At 34.9% G+C, this 21,383-nt stretch overlaps 1 protein-coding gene across 1 annotated transcript in view; it reads right to left on the reverse strand.

Moving 5' to 3' along the window:
* The window catches only part of ctnnd2b (catenin (cadherin-associated protein), delta 2b), a 287,545-nt gene that overhangs the window by 160,721 nt on the left and 105,441 nt on the right, over positions 1–21,383 (reverse strand). Inside the window, 2 exon segments of the mRNA XM_062070403.1 lie at positions 7,765–7,881; positions 11,592–11,626. Of these exon segments, the coding sequence (XP_061926387.1) occupies positions 7,765–7,881; positions 11,592–11,626 (152 nt within the window).

The following is a 21,383-nucleotide window of genomic DNA, read 5'->3' on the forward strand; positions in this document are numbered from 1 at the left end:
GATCCTGTAACTACTTGGTATCGACATGATCCATACCTAAATGTGTGGTATCATCCAAAACTAATGTCAAGTATCAAAGAAGAGAAGAATAAGTGATTATTACATTTGAACAGAAGTGTAGATAGAACATGTTAAAACAGAAAATAAGCAGATATTAACAGCAAATGAACAAGTGGATTAAAAATCAATTTTTTACAGTTTGTCCCTCATAATGTAGACAAAATAACAGGTGTATAAATGACACAATATGTTACTGCGGACTAATTAGGAGTCTTTGTTTGTTTACTTACTACTAAAAGACAAGTTCACTATTTTATTTAAGGACTAAATGACAATAATAAACATATGTTTCATGTACACTAACATTTTTTGTTACAATAAAGACAATAATGATATTTTTCGTGGTCCTTTTTATTTAGAAAAGTACCAAAATACATTTTGATACTGGTACCGGTACCAAAATATTGGTATCAGGACAACACAACCTCCTATTGTGTACTCCTTACATGAATGTGACCTGTGCCTTTTTTGAGATGCTCGAGCTTCTCAAGTAAATCCAAGAAAGACAATTTTGTTTGACTACTTGATTAGAAAATTTCCAATACAGTAGCGAGACAAACTGTATCCTATTCTAAAGGTTTGCTACCTTGAAAAAAATAAATAGAACATGTCAAAACAGAACGTAAGCAGATATTAACTCCTAATGAACAAGTGGATTAATAATACATTTTTTACAGTTTGTCCCTCATAATGTGTACAAAATAATAGGTGTATAAATGACACAATATGTTACTGCAGACTAATTAGGAGTCTTTGTTTGTTTACTTACTACTAAAAGACAAGTTCACTATTTTATTGAAGGACTAAATGACAATAATAAACATATGTTTCATGTACACTAACATTTTTTGTTACAATAAAGACAATAATGACATTTTTCGTGGTTCTTTTTATTTAGAAAAGTACCGAAAAATATTAAAATACATTTTGATACTGGTACCGGTACCAAAATATTGGTATCAGGACAACACAACTTCCTATTGCGTACTCCTTACATGAATGTGACCTGTGCCTTTTTTGAGATACTCGAGCTTCTCAAGTAAATCCAAGGAAGACAATTTTGTTTGACTACTTGATTAGAAAATTTCCAATACAGTAGCGAGACAAACTGTATCCTATTCTAAAGGTTTGCTACCTTGAAAAAAATAAATAGAACATGTTAAAACAGAACGTAAGCAGATATTAACTCCAAATGAACAAGTGGATTAATAATACATTTTTTACAGTTTGTCCCTCATAATGTGTACAAAATAATAGGTGTATAAATGACAAAATATGTTACTGCAGACTAATTAGGAGTCTTTGTTTGTTTACTTACTACTAAAAGACAAGTTCACTATTTTATTGAAGGACTAAATGACAATAACAAACATATGTTTCATGTACACTAACATTTTTTGTTACAATAAAGACAATAATGATATATTTCGTGGTCCTTTTTTTGATACTGGTACCGGTACCAAAATATTGGTATCAGGACAACACAACCTCCTATTGAGTACTCCTTACATGAATGTGACCTGTGCCTTTTTTGAGATACTCTAGCTTCTCAAGTAAATCCAAGGAAGACAATTTTGTTTGACTACTTGATTAGAAAATTTCCAATACAGTAGCGAGACAAACTGTATCCTATTCTAAAGGTTTGCTACCTTGAAAAAAATAAATAGAACATGTTAAAACAGAAAATAAGCAGATATTAACACTAAATGAACAAGTGGATTAATAATCAATTTTTTACAGTTTGTCCCTCATAATGTGTACAAAATAATAGGTGTATAATGACACAATATGTTAATTAGGAGTCTTTGTTTGTTTACTTACTACTAAAAGACAAGTTCACTATTTTATTGAAGGACTAAATGACAATAATAAACATATGTTTCATGTACACTAACATTGTTTGTCACAATAAAGACAATAATGACATTTTTCGTGGTCCCCTTTATTTAGAAAAGTACCGAAAATAATTTAAATCATTTTGGTACCGGTACCAAAATATTGGTATGGCTACAACACTATCCTCCAGCTAGGTGGCAGCAGTGCTGAAACGTGGTGGAAATATGACACGGTATGTCTTGTCATACCCTTGGGATTACCGCGAATACGCTCGCTAACAAGATTATTCCGTGCACGACCCTCAAGAACAATAAGCTCTTTTATATGGCGCAAGAGAGATGTTCCGTCCCCCGGGAGGAGCATGACAGGAAGTACTTGATAACCACGGCTGCATACTGTTAATAGGTGTGTCCTGTGAGCGGCAGGCCGGCCCATGCACACCTCAGCCAGGACTGATTAGCATATCAAACCCCTGCAAGGACTCCGCATGTCACCAGACAGCCAGCACTCTCCCGTGGCGTGGACTTGAGCAAAGACGAGAGAGAGTGCAGCACGGGGGCCGCGGGGAGTTCCTCTGCATCTCAATGAGCGCTCTTGGAAACAACCGCACGGCACTCTGGGACGGAATCAACCTTTGAAGTCTTTCTGTGGAACTCACAATGCAACTGAGACCAGGTATTAATGCACGCTTCTACATCTTTATTTGGAATAGGAACTCATCTCTGCTTCTAATCTTTGTCTTGCTTTGTACACAACGTGACAACTTCACCGCTTTTGGGGGTTTGTAAATATTAGAAACTGATTTAGAGCCGGCCAATAGAATGTCCAACAATTTAGAAAAAAAGATAACAAAAATACCAATTTGGCCCCAAATAGCCATTCATACACACAAAAACGCACATAAGTACAAAACTGGGGACCTATCCCTGTCATTGTATTCTCTTTTTATTTACCATTTACACAACTTCACTGCTTTTTATTTTAATTTTTAATTTATTTATTTAATTTAATTAAATGATTATTTATTATTTATTATTATTATTATTATTTATTATATAATTGAATTAAATTATTATTTATTTAATTTAATTTAATTTATTTAATTTAATTATATTCTCTTTTTATTTACCATCTACACAACTTCACTGCTTTTTATTTTAATTTTTTATTTATTTATTTAATTTAATTCAATTATTATTTATTATTTATTTATTATTATTATTTATATAATTGAATTAAATTATTATTTATTTAATTTAATTTAATTTATTTAATTTATTAATTCATTTATTTTTAATTATATTCTCTTCTTATTTACCATTTACACAACTTCACTGCTTTTTATTTTTTATTTTTTATTTATTTATTTAATGTAATTCAATTATTATTTATTATTTATTATTATTATTATTATTATTTATTATTTAATTCAATTATTATTTATTTAATTTAATTCAATTTATTTAATTAATTATTATTATTATTTTTTAATTGTATTCTCTTTTTATTTACCATTTACACAAGTTCACTGCTTTTGGGGGTTTGTAAATATTAGAAACTGATTTAGAGCCGGCCAAAAGAATGTCCAACAATTTAGAAAAAAAGATAACAAAAATACCAATTTGGCCCCAAATAGCCATTCATACACACAAAAACGCACATAAGTACAAAACTGGGGACCTATCCCTGTCATTGTATTCTCTTTTTATTTACCATTTACACAACTTCACTGCTTTTTATTTTAATTTTTTATTTATTTATTTAATTTAATTAAATGATTATTTATTATTTATTATTATTATTATTATTTATTATATAATTGAATTAAATTATTATTTATTTAATTTAATTTAATTTATTTAATTTATTAATTCATTTATTTTAATTATATTCTCTTCTTATTTACCATTTACGCAACTTCACTGCTTTTTATTTTAATTTTTTTATTTATTTATTTAATTAATTAATTATTATTTATTATTTGTTATTATTATTATTATTATTATTATTATTTATTTAATTCAATTATTATTTATTTAATTTAATTCAATTTATTTAATTAATTTATTTATTTTTTATTTTTTTAAATTGTATTCTCTTTTTATTTACCATTTAGACAACTTCACTGCTTTTTATTTTAATTTTTTATTTATTTATTTAATTTAATTAAATGATTGTTTATTATTTATTATTATTATTATTATTATTTATTATATAATTGAATTAAATTATTATTTATTTAATTTAATTTAATTTAATTTAATTTAATTTATTTAATTTATTAATTTATTTATTTTAATTATATTCTCTTTTTATTTACCATCTACACAACTTCACTGCTTTTTATTTTAATTTTTTATTTATTTATTTAATTTAATTCAATTATTATTTATTATTTATTATTATTATTATTATTATTATTATTATTATTATTATTATTATTATTATTTATTATTTAATTCAATTATTATTTATTTAATTTAATTCAATTTATTTAATTTAATTCAATTTATTTAATTAATTAATTAATTTTTTATTTTTTTAAAATTGTATTCTCTTTTTATTTACCATTTACACAAGTTCACTGCTTTTGGGGGTTTGTAATATTAGAAACTGATTTAGAGCCAGCCAATAGAATGTCCAAAAATTTAGAAAAAAGGTAACAAAAATACTAATTTGGCCCCAAATACCCATTCAAACACACAAAAAGGCACACACGTGCAAAAGCAGGACCTTCACCCGTCATTGTATTTTTTATTTATTTACCATTTACACAACGTGACAACTTTTGGGGGTTTGTACTTCTCATCCCAGGGTTTGAGCACTGATGTGATTTCGTTAAACCTTGAGCCGTATCAGCGAAGCGACCGAGCAAAAGCAACATTCTGAACAAACAACTGCATCACATGACCCAGGACAGCAACTTTCACGGAAACCTTCAGACTGACAACGACCATAACGGGAGTCTTTTTTAAGAAGGATTTCTCCATTTCCCACCAAGTAAATTCCCCCAAAGGACATAACCTCGATGCGGATATCTGCGTTGAGCTCATCCTACAGCTAGAGCCCAGACAAATACACCGAGGGCGTTTGTAAACCCAGTGGGTGTGCACTAAATCTGCTAATCAGCCATCAACCACAGTCCCTGGGTTGTTTCCGTCCTACACGGAGATGTTACATCATGTCTGGCCTGTGTGAGCACTTATGATTGTGCTTTACAGAGTAAACAACTAAAAACTAAAGGTTTTGGGCATTTTTTTCTCTAAACGCACCCATTTATCTCTGCCATTTTCAAGTACGTTTTTTTTAGGGAGTGGTCAGCTTGAAGCGTCCCTCTGTCTCGGACTCCCTCGTCGTCATGTGACATAGGATAGGATAGGACTTTATTGTCATTGCACAAGTACAACGAAACTATGTTTTCAGCGCAAACCCGTTCAAGATGAGACAAGCAAACAGTGTACAGGGTTACAGAACAGGAACGCTGATGGGTCGCCAAAGGCGCCCCCGTAAAAGATAAGAAAAAGGTAAAACGCTGGGGAAGAAGATGTGTAAAAAAATACAATCTAGACTGGGCTCCTAAGGGGGTCTAGTCTGGAGTGGGGAAAAAGCACACATAAACACGTTACATTTAGTCACGACAACTCGCAACAGAGGGGCGGGGAGTTGGGACCCTGGAGGTCGACTGCTGTTATGAAGCGCTGCCAGCCGTCCATCACACCGAGGGGAAAATGCGACCGCCCTCACCAGAGGCAAGACAGAAAGATGAGTTATGTTATGATTTTGCTTACAAGTTTCAATGACTCGCCTTATCTTGCCTCTGATTGGCCAGTCCGTAATGTTTCGCCCTAACCAATTGTGACCTATCATCCGAACATCATCATGGATGTTCTCTGTATGTTTGGATGTTCTCATTTATCCAGGTCTTGTATTTTCTCCATATATTTTCAACCGGCATCCTCAGTCCATTTTCTCTCCTTGTAGCTTGTAGCTTTGACGTAAGCTACCTCGCTACATGGGTCTAAAAGAAGCTAAGCTACAGGGAAAGCTACTTGTCAACAAAGTAGCTAAGCTACCGCCAAGCTACTGGAAAATGTAGTCAAGCTACGTAGCTTAGCTACTTGTAGCTTGTTACTGCCCATCATTGGATATAACAATATTTAATAATGACCAAGAAGTTGCAATAAGGCACATTTCCGTTCTCCAGAATGAGAACCGCAGAGCACAACAGACATCTGAAGCATATTACGCGTTATTTCCTTCCAAAGATCCAAGAGCATGAACATCCATTGTTAGTGAACACGTTTGCAGTCGGAGACAAAGTGGTATACGGTTAAAAAAAGAAAAAAAATACCATCTGTGATCATCAAGTTGTCTTTGTGGCGCCAGGAAGGTTTTATGTATTTTTTTTTTTTGACAAAAAAATCCAGATTTTTTGACACTTAGAAAAAATCCCGATGTTTTGACACTTGGAAAAAATCCAGATTTTTTGACATTTAGAAAAAATCCAGATTTTTTGACACTTAGAAAAAAATCCCGATTTTTTTACAAAAAAATCCAGACTTTTTGACAAGAAAAAAATTCCGACTTTTTTAACAAAAAAAAAAATCCTGATTTTTTGACACTTAGAAAAAATCCTGATTTTTTGACACTTAAAAAAAATCCTGATTTTTTGACCAAAAAAAATCCTGATTTTTTGACCAAAAAAAATCCAGACTTTTTGACAAGAAAAATTTCCAACTTTTTGACAAAAAAATCCAGATTTTTTTGACACTTATAAAAAAATCCAGATTTTTTAACAAAAAAAATCCAGACTTTGACAAGAACATTTTTCAACTTTTTGACAAAAACCCCCCCGATTTTTTGACACTTATAAAAAATCCAGACTTTTTGACAAGAAAAATTTCCAACTTTTTGACCAAAAAAAATCCAGATTTTTTGACACTTACAAAAAAATCCAGAATTTTTGAAAAGAAAAATTATCCGACTTTTTGACAAAAAAAACCCTGATTTTTTGAGACTTAGAAAAAAATCCAGACTTTTTGACAAGAACAATTTCCAACTTTTTGACAAGAAAAATTTCCAACTTTTTGACACCCCCCCCCCCCCCCCCCCCCCCCGATTTTTTGACACTTAGAAAAAATCCGGATTTTTTGACACTTACAAAAAAATCCAGACTTTTTGACAAGAAAAACTTCCAACTTTTTGACAAAAAAAATCCTGATTTTTTTGACACTTACAAAAAATCCAGATTTGATGAAACAAAAATGGAGCTGTTTGGCCACAATACCCAGCAACAATGAAAAAGGAGGATTAGCTCCAAATTGTTCAGGACAAGCTAAAATCATCAGCCCGGAGGTTGGGTCTTGGGCGCAGTTGGGTGTTCCAACAGGACAATGACCCCAAAAGTGGTAAAGGAATGGCTAAATCAGGCTGGAATAAAGGTTCTAGAATGGCCTTCCCAAAGTCCTGACTTACAGGTGTGGACAATGCTGAAGAAACAAGTCCATGTCAGAAAAGCAACACATTTAGCTGAACTGCAGCAATTTAGTGGTCAAGTGGTCAAGCAGAAGCTTGTGGATGGCTACCAAAAGCGCCTTATTGCAGGTCAACTTGCCAAGGGACATGTAAGCAAATATTAACATTGCTGTATGTATACTTTTGACCCTCACATTTTCAGTAGAGCCATAATAAATTCATAAAAGAAGCAAACTTCATGAATGTTTTTTGTGACCAACAAGTATGTGCTCCAATCACTACATCACAAAAAAATAAGAATGATTGTAAACTCCAGACAGCCATGACATGATGTTCTTTACAAGTCTATGTAGACTTTTCACGAATGCTATTTGTAAGAAAACTGCCCCTTACGATCTCCTGTGGTCGTGTCCTGTGAGTCCAGGATGCCAGACTCCTGCAGTGATCTGATACAGGAGTCCACCAACTCCAGGCCTGTTGTCAGCTCGTCCTCGATGTCCTTCTGTCCATCTGCAGACACACAAACAAATGACAGAAAATATAATAATTGTCGTTTCTGGATCACCTCATAATGGGGGAACATGTTCAGGATGTAGGAAACCAGGAGAAACCATCCCCAGTTTTCCCCCTGGTAAGCAGTAAGGCCACAGTTTGCATTGTTTATTTGGCCCCGTTAAAAGTCCACAATATGGGTATGAATGGTCCTTTCACCATTAAAATACATTTTTGTCCAGGGTGAAATGATCATGCAATGTCAAAAAACCAGTTTGAATACACAACTCCCAAATATTCGTAAAGATAAACAGAGCACACCAAAGTAGCCTAAATTCCAGACTACTATTTTCCTTCACTTTGAAACGGCAGCTAATTTATGGCCATAATGCAACTAGTTGAAAACAACAACAACAAAAGAACAAGCAAATACACTAAAAAGGTGATATTGATCGTGCTATGACGCCATCTTTTGGACGGGTTCAACCGGAAGTAGAAGTGCCGTTCCGTCTTAAATCATCCATAGCGTTTTCTACTTATATAAATTACTCCGTCATCACTCCAAGCAACGTTTGTAAGTTTTACAATATAACTAAAACAATTCCTACTTACTAAACCGTCTCATGTGTGATGTCTGTAGGAGTGTTTTCATGCATATTTGTACACGCTATCGTAACGTAATGACGATAGTACATTAGACGGCAGTATATTAGCGTTTTTTATTCAATTTAATTTATTAGTACCGGTATACCGTACACAACTAGTTTCTACTTAAGAACTCTGTGAATCTTTGGGCACCACACGACTCGATTAAGAATCGATTCAAAACGATTCTCGATTCAAAATCAATACTTTTTAAATAACATCGGATGCCATGATGAACTACATTCCTTCATAAAGTAGATAAACAGCTGTGATACATTTCTATATTATTTAAAACAAAACTGGTTTAGTCTAATAAAATTCTACTCAAACATTTAATAAAGTCAAATACAAATAAGACAACAAGAGAAGTATCCAACACTTCTCTTTTTTAAAGTAAATGTGTACAGTGGATATAGATCATCTACATCTACTATATGATTCGTCTGAGTGGCTGGACAGGACAGATTGGAAAAAAAAAAAAAAAAAAAAAAATCGATTTTTGATTTTTTTGAATGGCTTAAAAATCGCGATTCATTCGGAGACATTTATTTTATTTTTTAAATATTTAGCACCCTTAGTACTTCTGCTTTGTAGAATTAAGAGTTTAAATGCCAATTCTAGTCAGCTGTCATCATTTAAGCCGGGTTTAGAGCAAAACAAAAATCCCTCCTAAAAGAAGCAGACGGTCTTAGTAGATCACACGCAACACGACCCACTAATATTAGCGTTTGCACACACTATTTAGCACATGCTATGTCAATCTTAGCAGCTCAGTGATTGGAGGAATGTAATTAGTCGCCCCCTGCAACAATTCATCTAGCGTTCATGAGCACCGCCTCGGCTACCGGAAACACAAATCCCGGCAGATGAGAGCAACATTAATTTCTTACTAAGAGAGACAAAAGGTAATAGAAAAGGTCTTAGCGAGCGGATTACCAGGAGAGTTTTATTGATGCTATTGTACAGAGATGACATGCCAGATTTACTCTTAATATCACATCGAAACTCTTTTTAAACCGATCCAGACACGATGGGTACTTAACAGTTCAGGAGGAGTTTATCCGGCTATTTTTTTTTGCCACATTCCGTGTAATAACTAAAGTTATTGCTGAAGCACTGGAATCAATCAATCAATACTGGGTTGAACATGGCACTGGAATCAATCAATCAATACTGGGTTGAACATAGCAATGGAATCAATCAATACTGGGTTGAACATGGCACTGGAATCAATCAATCAATACTGGGTTGAACATGGCACTGGAATCAATCAATACTGGGTTGAACATGGCACTAGGATCAATCAATACTGGGTTGAACATGGTACTGGAATCAATCAATACTGGGTTGAACATGGCACTGCAATCAATCAAGACTGGGCTGAACATGGCACTGGAATCAATCAATACTGTGTTGAACTTGGCACTGGAATCAATCAATACTGGGCTGAACATGGCACTGGAATCAATCAATACTGGGTTGAACATGGCACTGGAATCAATCAATACTGGGTTGAACATGGCACTGGAATCAATCAATCAATACTGGGTTGAACATAGCAATGGAATCAATCAATACTGGGTTGAACATGGCACTGGAATCAATCAAGACTGGGCTGAACATGGCACTGGAATCAATCAATACTGGGCTGAACATGGCATTGGAATCAATCAAGACTGGGTTGAACATGGCACTGGAATCAATCAAGACTGGGCTGAACATGGCACTGGAATCAATCAATACTGGGTTCAACATGGTACTGGAATCAATCAATACTGGGCTGAACATGGCACTGGAATCAATCAAGACTGTGTTGAACATGGCACTGGAATCAATCAAGACTGGGATGAACATGGCACTGGAATCAATCAATACTGGGTTCAATATGGTACTGGAATCAATCAATACTGGGTTGAACATGGCACTGGAATCAATCAAGACTGAGCTGAACATGGCACTGGAATCAATCAAGACTGGGCTGAACATGGCACTGGAATCAATCAATACTGGGTTCAATATGGTACTGGAATCAATCAAGACTGGGCTGAACATGGCACTGGAATCAATCAAGACTGGGCTGAACATGGCACTGGAATCAATCAAGACTGGGCTGAACATGGCACTGGAATCAATCAATACTGGGTTCAATATGGTACTGGAATCAATCAAGACTGGGCTGAACATGGCACTGGCATCAATCAAGACTGGGTTGAACATGGCACTGGAATCAATCAAGACTGGGCTGAACATGGCACTGGAATCAATCAAGACTGGGCTGAACATGGCACTGGAATCAATCAAGACTGGGCTGAACATGGCACTGGAATCAATCAAGACTGGGTTGAACATGGCACTGGAATCAATCAAGACCTGGATGAACATGGCACTGGCATCAATCAAGACTGGGTTGAACATGGCACTGGAATCAATCAAGACTGGGCTGAACATGGCACTGGAATCAATCAAGACTGGGCTGAACATGGCACTGGAATCAATCAAGACTGGGTTGAACATGGCACTGGAATCAATCAAGACTGGGTTGAACATGGCACTGGAATCAATCAAGACCTGGATGAACATGGCACTGGCATCAATCAAGACTGGGTTGAACATGGCACTGGAATCAATCAAGACTGGGTTGAACATGGCACTGGAATCAATCAAGACTGGGCTGAACATGGCAATGGAATCAATCTATACTGGGTTGAACATGGCATTGGAATCAATCAAGACTGGGTTGAACATGGCACTGGAATAAATCGATACTGGGCTGAACATAGCACTGGAATCAATCAATACTGGGTTGAACACGGCATGCACCCTCTGGGTTGGAAAGATAATTTCTCAAGTATCCACCACAGGATGATTTTGTAAGGAACGACGCTCTCTCTCTTCAGAGCAAGAAAATAAGAATCTGTTGTGTTATTTCCAGTATTTTCTGCGGCTGCCATGGCGTCTCCCGTCCTGAGTGGAATCAGTACAATGCAAGAGCACGCTGTATTATGCATAGTCAGCGGGAAGAAGCCAAACAATGGCGCGGCAGATTGAATTTATGATGGGATTTTAGCGGAGGGATTTACTACCTTGGTTGCTCCAGCGGAATTTCTCCTCTGCCGAACTGCAAAAGATAAACGACAGAAAGCACATAAAAGGTTAGAACCAACAGCACAGAAAACGAACAAAACACACACTTTTATGGTCTTTTTTTTACAATGCACAGTAAAAAATAAAGCAATACGCCATATTCCATCAAATAAATATAACATCTATTTACTGTCCAGAGCAGTTCACAACTCAGCTAACAAGTGACAGACACGACATGTCAGAGCTTTTTGAAATAACAATTACAGTACAGTGGAACTTGATTAAGTCGGTCCCGTTCATGTCGACGGCCATAGTGCAAATAGTTATAAAAAAACAACAACAAAAGAACAAGCAAATACACTGAAAAGGTGATATTGATCGTGCTATGACGCCATCTTTTGGACGGGTTCGCGTATACCTTCCGTTTAGTGCTTTCAACCGGAAGTAGAAGTGCCGTTCTGCCTTCTAGCCTGTGGAACGCTCTCCCTGACCACCTGAGGGCACCACAGACTGTGGATGCTTTTAAAAAAGGCTTAAAAACCCTTCTTTTTAAAAAAAACTTTTTTTTTAGATATATGCATACTAGTTGTAGCTATTTGGCTGTTCTAGTTTTTATTTTTATTTATTTTTTAAAATCTTTGTATTTTTTAAATTTTTAATCGTTTTATTTTTTTTAATACACTCTAGCACTTGGAGGTTGTTTACTCAATGTAAAGTGCTTTTTACAAATAAAATGTATTATTATTATTATTATTCTAGCCGTCCATAGCGTTTTTCCACTCGTACGGATTCTTCCTTCACCACTCCAAGCAACGTTTGTAAGTTTTACAATATAACCAAAACTATTCTTACTTCCTAAACCGTCCCAGGTGTGACGTCCGTAGGAGTGTTTTCATGCATGTTTGTACGCGCTATCGTAATGTAACGGCGCGAGCGTCGTTAGCATGAGCTAATATGCTAACACGTTTACGAGTGTCTGTGTTAGTATTATTAACTGACAATGGCATTCTTTTTCTATTGTTTCAGTTTCACAAATTATTCGGTAAATTCACCAAAACATCCATGACGATGACTTCTGTTTTGTCTGATCAGCCGTTTTACTGCCGTGTTACAGACACGGTTTGGGAACCATTAAGGCATGTAAATAAACATTTACAAAATCGTTCACAATTCAGCTAACAAGTGACAGACACGACATGTCGGTGCTTTTTGAAATGCGAACAATAACAATACACAGTGGAACTTGATTAAGTCGGTCCCGTTTATGTCGACAACTTGTGTATGCTGACCAACTCCTTAGGTCCCTGCCCACCGTCTTCTTCTGATTACGAAAAAAAATAAAATAAAAATGTTGATACCAGACTAAGCTCCTATGGGGCTCACTCAGAGGCCAGGAAAACAACTATACACATGTTACACATGTTATGACACAGAAACCACCAGACTTGCAACAAGAGAAGGGAGGGTTTTTTGGGGTTTTTTTTTTTAAATGGAAATGTAATTTTAGCATTATTTTTTGATCATCTCAATCCATGCATTTGTAATCACATTCACGTGTCTGTGTACTAACGTGTGTGTGTGTGTATCGCAATGTGTGTATGTGTACCCGCTAGTACTTCGATTCTTCGAGATAACGATTCCATTCAGAATTCTCGATTCAAAACGATTCTGGAAATCTTTACTTTTTTTTTAATAACATTGGATGCCAGTTCTATGATGAACTACATTCCTCCAGAACATATTCAAACATCTATGAAAAATGTCTATATTACTTAAAAGAAAACTGGTTTTGTTGAGTAAAAGTCTACCCAAACATTTAATAAAGTAAAATACATATAAGGCAACAAGGGAAGTATCCAACACTTCTCTTTTCTAAAGTAAATGTGTACAGTGGATATAGATCATCTACATCAACTATATGATTTGTCTGAAGTGTAGATAGAACATGTTGAAACAGAAAATAAGCAGATATTAACAGTAAATAAACAAGTGGATGAATAATACATTTTTACAGTTTGTCCTTCATAATGTGTACAAAATAATAGGTGTATAAATGACACAATATGTTACTGCATACTAATTAGGAGTCTTTGTTTGTTTACTTACTACTAAAAGACAAGTTCACTATTTTATTTAAGGACTAAATGACAATAATAAACATATGTTTCATGTACACTAACATTTTTTTGTTACAATAAAGACAATAATGCAATTTTTTGTGGTCCCCTTTATTTAGAAAAGTAATGAAAAGTATCGAAATAAAACCTAACACAAGGAATCCACCATGGATTTTTATCTTTGCAAATACAAACACATTGGGTCTTAATTAGGTTTGGATGGTGAGAAGAGGTGCCAGGAACGAGACGTGCAATATTCTCCGTATATAAAATCAGTAAATACGTCCCTGGACACATGAGGACTTTGAATATGACCAATGTATGATCCTGTAACTACTTGGTATCGACATGATCCATACCTAAATGTGTGGTATCATCCAAAACTAATGTCAAGTATCAAAGAAGAGAAGAATAAGTGATTATTACATTTGAACAGAAGTGTAGATAGAACATGTTAAAACAGAAAATAAGCAGATATTAACAGTAAATAAACAAGTGGATTAATAACCCAATTTTTACAGTTTGTCCCTCATAATGTGTACAAAATAATAGGTGTATAAATGACACAATATGTTACTGCAGACTAATTAGGAGTCTTTGTTTGTTTACTTACTACTAAAAGACAAGTTCACTATTTTATTGAAGGACTAAATGACAATAATAAACATATGTTTCATGTACACTAACATTTTTGTGTTACAATAAAGACAATAATGACATTTTTTGTGGTCCCATTTATTCATAAAAAAGTATCGAAAATACCGAAAAGTATCGAAATACATTTTGGTACCGGTACCTAAATATTTGTATCGGGACAACACTAGTTCATAGTGTTATTTTGACATTTTTGTTTGACTACTTTATTAGAAAATTTCAAATACAGTAATGTTTTTAATTTTTTTTTCCATTCATAGTGTTATTTTGCACAAAAACATTGTTTACTTACTACTAAAAGACAAGTTCACTATTTTATTTAAGGACTAAATGACAATAATAAACATATGATTCATGTACACTAAAAATTTTTTGTTACAATAAAGACAATAATGCAATTTTTTGTGGTCCCCTTTATTTAGAAAAGTACCGAAATAAAACCTAACACAAGGAATCCACCATGGATTTTTATCTTTGCAAATACACACACATTGGGTCTTAATTAGGTTTGGATGGTGAGAAGAGGTGCCAGGAACGAGACGTGCAATATTCTCCGTTTATAAAGTCAGTAAATACGTCCCTGGACACATGAGGACTTTGAATATGACCAATGTATGATCCTGTAACTACTCAATATCGGATCGATAACCAAATGTGTGGTATCATCCAAAGCTAATGTCAAGTATCAAAGAAGAGAAGAATAAGTGATTATTACATTTGAACAGAAGTGTAGATAGAACATGTTGAAACAGAAAATAAGCAGATATTAACAGTAAATGAACAAGTGGATGAATAATACATTTTTACAGTTTGTCCTTCATAATGTGTACAAAATAATAGGTGTATAAATGACACAATATGTTACTGCAGACTAATTAGGAGTCTTTGTTTGTTTACTTACTACTAAAAGACAAGTTCACTATTTTATTGAAGGACTAAATGACAATAATAAACGTATGTTTCATGTACACTAACATTTTTTTGTTACAATAAAGACAATAATGCAATTTTTTGTGGTCCCCTTTATTTAGAAAAGTAATGAAAAGTATCGAAATAAAACATAACACAAGGAATCCACCATGGATTTTTATCTTTGCAAATACACACACATTGGGTCTTAATTAGGTTTGGATGGTGAGAAGAGGTGCCAGGAACGAGACGTGCAATATTCTCCGTTTATAAAGTCAGTAAATATGTCCCTGGACACATGAGGACTTTGAATATGACCAATGTATGATCCTGTAACTACTCAATATCGGATCGATAACCAAATGTGTGGTATCATCCAAAACTAATGTCAAGTATAAAAGAAGAGAAGAATAAGTGATTATTACATTTGAACAGAAGTGTAGATAGAACATGTTAAAACAGAAAATAAGCAGATATTAACAGTAAATGAACAAGTGGATTAATAATCCAATTTTTACAGTTTGTCCCTCATAATGTGTACAAAATAATAGGTGTATAAATGACACAATATGTTACTGCAGACTAATTAGGAGTCTTTGTTTGTTTACTTACTACTAAAAGACAAGTTCACTATTTTATTTAAGGACTAAATGACAATAATAAACATATGTTTCATGTACACTAACATTTTTGTGTTACAATAAAGACAATAATGCAATTTTTTGTGGTCCCCTTTATTCATAAAAAAGTATCGAAAATACCGAAAAGTATCGAAATACATTTTGGTACCGGTACCTAAATATTTGTATCGGGACAACACTAGTTCATAGTGTTATTTTGACATTTTTGTTTGACTACTTTATTAGAAAATTTCAAATACAGTAATGTTTTTAATTTTTTTTTCCGTTCATAGTGTTATTTTGCACAAAAACATTGTTTACTTACTACTAAAAGACAAGTTCACTATTTTATTTAAGGACTAAATGACAATAATAAACATGTTTCATGTACACTAACATTTTTGTGTTACAATAAAGACAATAATGACATTTTTTGTGGTCCCCTTTATTCATAAAAAAGTATCGAAAATACCGAAAAGTATCGAAATACATTTTGGTACCGGTACCTAAATATTTGTATCGGGACAACACTAGTTCATAGTGTTATTTTGACATTTTTGTTTGACTACTTTATTAGAAAATTTCAAATACAGTAATGTTTTTAATTTTTTTTCCCGTTCATAGTGTAATTTTGCACAAAAACATTGTTTACTTAGTACTAAAAGACAAAGTCTCTCTATTTTTGATGAAATAACAGAGGAATTATTACAGCGTGTAAGTGGGATAAAACAAACAACATGTTTACTTGACCCACTTCCTGGGAAACTTATCAAGGAACTGTTTGTATTATTAGGTCCATCAGTGTTAAATATTATAAACTTATCACTTTCCTCCGGCACTGTTCCCCTAGCATTCAAAAAAGCGGTTATTCATCCTCTGCTCAAAAGACCTAACCTCGATCCTGACCTCATGGTAAACTACCGACCGGTCTCCCACCTTCCGTTTATTTCCAAAATTCTCGAAAAAACTGTTGCACAGCAGCTAAATGAACACCTAGTGACTAACAATCTCTGTGAACCTTTTCAATCCGGTTTCAGGGCAAATCACTCTACGGAGACAGCCCTCGCAAAAATGACTAATGATCTATTGCTAACGATGGATTCTGATGCGTCATCTATGTTGCTGCTTCTTGATCTTAGCGCCGCTTTCGATACCGTCGATCATAATATTTTATTAGAGCGTATCAAAACACGTATTGGTATGTCAGACTTAGCCTTGTCTTGGTTTAACTCTTATCTTACTGACAGGATGCAGTGCGTCTCCCATAACAATGTGACCTCGGACTATGTCAAGGTAACGTGCGGAGTTCCCCAGGGTTCGGTTCTTGGCCCTGCACTCTTTAGTATTTACATGCTGCCGCTGGGTGACATCATACGCAAGTACGGTGTTAGCTTTCACTGTTATGCTGATGACACTCAACTCTACATGCCCCTAAAGCTGACCAACACGCCGGACTGTAGTCAGCTGGAGGCGTGTCTTAATGAAATTAAACAATGGATGTCCGCTAACTTTTTGCAACTCAACGCTAAGAAAACGGAAATGCTGATTATCGGTCCTGCTAGACACCAACATCTATTTAATAATACCACCTTAACATTTGACAACCAAACAATTAAACAAGGAGACTCGGTAAAGAATCTGGGTATTATCTTCCACCCAACTCTCTCGTTTGAGTCACACATTAAGAGTGTTACTAAAACGGCCTTCTTTCATCTCCGTAATATCGCTAAAATTCGTTCCATCTTGTCCACTAGCGACGCTGAGATCATTATTCATGCGTTCGTTACGTCTCGTCTCGATTACTGTAACGTATTATTTTCGGGCCTCCCTATGTCTAGCATTAAAAGATTACAGTTGGTACAAAATGCGGCTGCAAGGCTTTTGACAAAAACAAGAAAGTTTGATCATATTACGCCTATACTGGCTCAGTTGCACTGGCTTCCTGTGCACTTAAGATGCGACTTTAAGGTTTTACTACTTACGTATAAAATATTACACGGTTTAGCTCCAGCCTATCTCGCCGATTGTATTGTACCATATGTCCCGACAAGAAATCTGCGTTCAAAGAACTCCGGCTTATTAGTGATTCCCAGAGCCAAAAAAAAGTCTGCGGGCTATAGAGCGTTTTCTATTCGGGCTCCAGTACTCTGGAATGCCCTCCCGGTAACAGTTAGAGATGCTACCTCAGTAGAAGCATTTAAGTCCCATCTTAAAACTCATTTGTATAATCTAGCCTTTAAATAGACCCCCCCTTTTTTAGACCAGTTGATCTGCCGTTTCTTTTCTTCTCTCCTCTTCTCCCCTGTCCCTTGCGAGGGGGAGTTGCATAGGTCCGGTGGCCATGGATGAAGTGCTGGCTGTCCAGAGTCGGGACCCCGGGTGGACCACTAGCCTGTGCATCGGTTGGGGACATCTCTGCGCTGCTGACCCGTCTCCGCTCGGGATGGTTTCCTGTTGGCCCCGCTGTGGACTGGACTCCCGCTGATGTGTTGGATCCACTGTGGACTGGACTTTCACAATGTTATGTCAGACCCACTCGACATCCGTTGCTTTCGGTCTCCCCTAGAGGGGGGGGGTTACCCACATATGCGGTCCTCTCCAAGGTTTCTCATAGTCATTCACCGACGTCCCACTGGGGTGAGTTTTTCCTTGCCCGTATGTGGGCTCTGTACCGAGGATGTCGTTGTGGCTTGTACAGCCCTTTGAGACACTTGTGATTTAGGGCTATATAAATAAACATTGATTGATTGATTGATTGAAGTTCACTATTTTATTTAAGGACTAAATGACAATAATAAACATATGTTTCATGTACACTAACATTTTTTTGTTACAATAAAGACAATAATGCAATTTTTTGTGGTCCCCTTTATTTAGAAAAGTACCGAAATAAAACCTAACACAAGGAATCCACCATGGATTTTTATCTTTGCAAATACACACACATTGGGTCTTAATTAGGTTTGGATGGTGAGAAGAGGTGCCAGGAACGAGACGTGCAATATTCTCTGTATATAAAGTCAGTAAATACATCCCTGGACACATGAGGACTTTGAATATGACCAATGTATGATCCTGTAACTACTTGGTATCACATCCATACCTAAATGTGTGGTATCATCCAAAACTAATGTCAAGTATGAAAGAAGAGAAGAATAAGTGATTATTACATTTGAACAGAAGTGTAGATAGAACATGTTAAAAGAGAAAATAAGCAGATATTAACAGTAAATAAACAAGTGGATGAATAATGAATTTTTACAGTTTGTCCCTCATAATGTGTACAAAATAATAGGTGTATAAATGACACAATATGTTAATTAGGAGTCTTTGTTTGTTTACTTACTACTAAAAGACAAGTTCACTATTTTATTAAAGGACTAAATGACAATAATAAACATATGTTTCATGTACACTAACATTTTTTGTTCAAATAAAGACAATAATGACATTTTTTGTGGTGCCCTTTATTTAGAAAAGTATCGAAAAGTATCGAAATAAAACATAACACAAGGAATCCACCATGGATTTTTATCTTTGCAAATACAAACACATTGGGTCTTAATTAGGTTTGGATGGTGAGAAGAGGTGCCAGGAACGAGACGTGCAATATTCTCCGTTCATAAAGTCAGTAAATACGTCCCTGGACACATGAGGACTTTGAATATGACCAATGTATGATCCTGTAACTACTCAATATCGGATCGATAACCAAATGTGTGGTATCATCCAAAGCTAATGTCAAGTATGAAAGAAGAGAAGAATAAGTGATTATTACATTTGAACAGAAGTGTAGATAGAACATGTTAAAACAGAAAATAAGCAGATATTAATAGCAAATGAACTAGTGGATTAATAATCCAATTTTTACAGTTTGTCCCTCATAATGTGTACAAAATAATAGGTGCATAAATGACACAATATGTTACTGCAGACTAATTAGGAGTCTTTGTTTGTTTACTTACTACTAAAATACAAGTCCACTATTTTATTTAAGGACTAAATGACAATAATAAACACATGTTTCATGTACACTAACATTTTTTGTTACCATAAAGACAATAATGAAATTTTTTGTGGTCCCCTTTATTTAGAAAAGTACCGAAAAGTATCGAAATAATTTTAGTACCGCTACCAAAATATTGCTTTGGGAACAACACTACTGTGTACTAGGGATGATGTTTGATAAGAAATTATCGAGTTTGAGCCTATTATCGAATCCTCTTATCGAACCGATTCCTTATCGATTCTCTTATGGAGTCCAGATAGGTGGTTGTATATGGAAAAAAAAAACACAATATTTGGTTTAACAAAAGCTCACTTTTATTGTATAAGAAAAAAATAAAATCTAATAAATAAATAAATATTGACTGCAACCCCCCTAAAAAAATTAAAAAAAAAAATAAAATATTGACTGTTGTAACCCAAAGTGGGATTTAAGTGGGATTTTTCAGAAAAACAAATATATACAGTAACACAAAAACAAGCTGTCTCTTTGATCACTATAAGTGTATAAATAATAATATAGTGTTAAATAAAATCAGTCCCTTGGGCACAAAACTGAAAATAATACAGCTCTCCAAAAAGTGCACTTCTGCTGCTATTGGAACATAACTGTTTGCTATGATGCTTTGACATTTTTGCACTTTATTTCCTTATTGAAAGAAAATTCTATGAAGATAAAAGTTGTTTGCAAATGTGGTTACAATGCTAAAAAATGAAAAGTTAAAGCTAAAAAAAGAAATACACTTTATTCAGTTAAAATCTTTCTTTATAGGGGAAAAGATGTGATGTTATGAGCTAGGGAAAATAACAACTACACTACCCAGCATGCAACGGGAGTGACGAGCATGAGCGGTAGCCCCGAAAAGTGTTGTTGCATGTCGTCACCGGCAGCTGAGAATGAGATTATGAGCACGCTGTGAAAGTAAACGTCAAGAACTCAGCCAACACGCCTCGTCTGCATTATTTATAATTAGACAGACAACACATATACAGTGTGATTTTGTTTTGTTTACAAGGAAAGAAAAACAAAAGTTAAAAAAGGGAGATGTCATATATATGTACTATGTGCTGCGGTTGCGACAGCTGCCGTAAAGGAGGTGCGTTGCTAGCCTGGTTGCTATGTTTCCGGTTGGTGGTAAAAGTGTTCTTCATGAGTTTGTACCCTGCTCAAATCTCTAAGTAAAGTTATTCATTGGATTATACCTTTTGTTTTGAACTTTATTACACCTTGGAGCGCGGTCCATTGTTTTTCATGCTTTCCCTCTCTGCGCCTAATGACTGAGCTACGTGACGTCCCGTCACGGGACGGGATTCGTTCCGAGGGATTCGAATAAAGAACCAACTCTTTTTCTTTACTATAGTGGTCTCGATAACGGGTACCGGTTCTCAAAAAGGGATGCGAGTCCGAGGACTCGGTTCTTTTCTTATCGAACAACCGGGAAAACCGGTTTCGAGTATCATCCCTACTGTGTACATACATGATTGT

Source organism: Entelurus aequoreus, linkage group LG14 (assembly GCF_033978785.1).
Source record: "Entelurus aequoreus isolate RoL-2023_Sb linkage group LG14, RoL_Eaeq_v1.1, whole genome shotgun sequence".
In the NCBI taxonomy this organism is placed as follows: Eukaryota; Metazoa; Chordata; class Actinopteri; order Syngnathiformes; family Syngnathidae; genus Entelurus; species Entelurus aequoreus.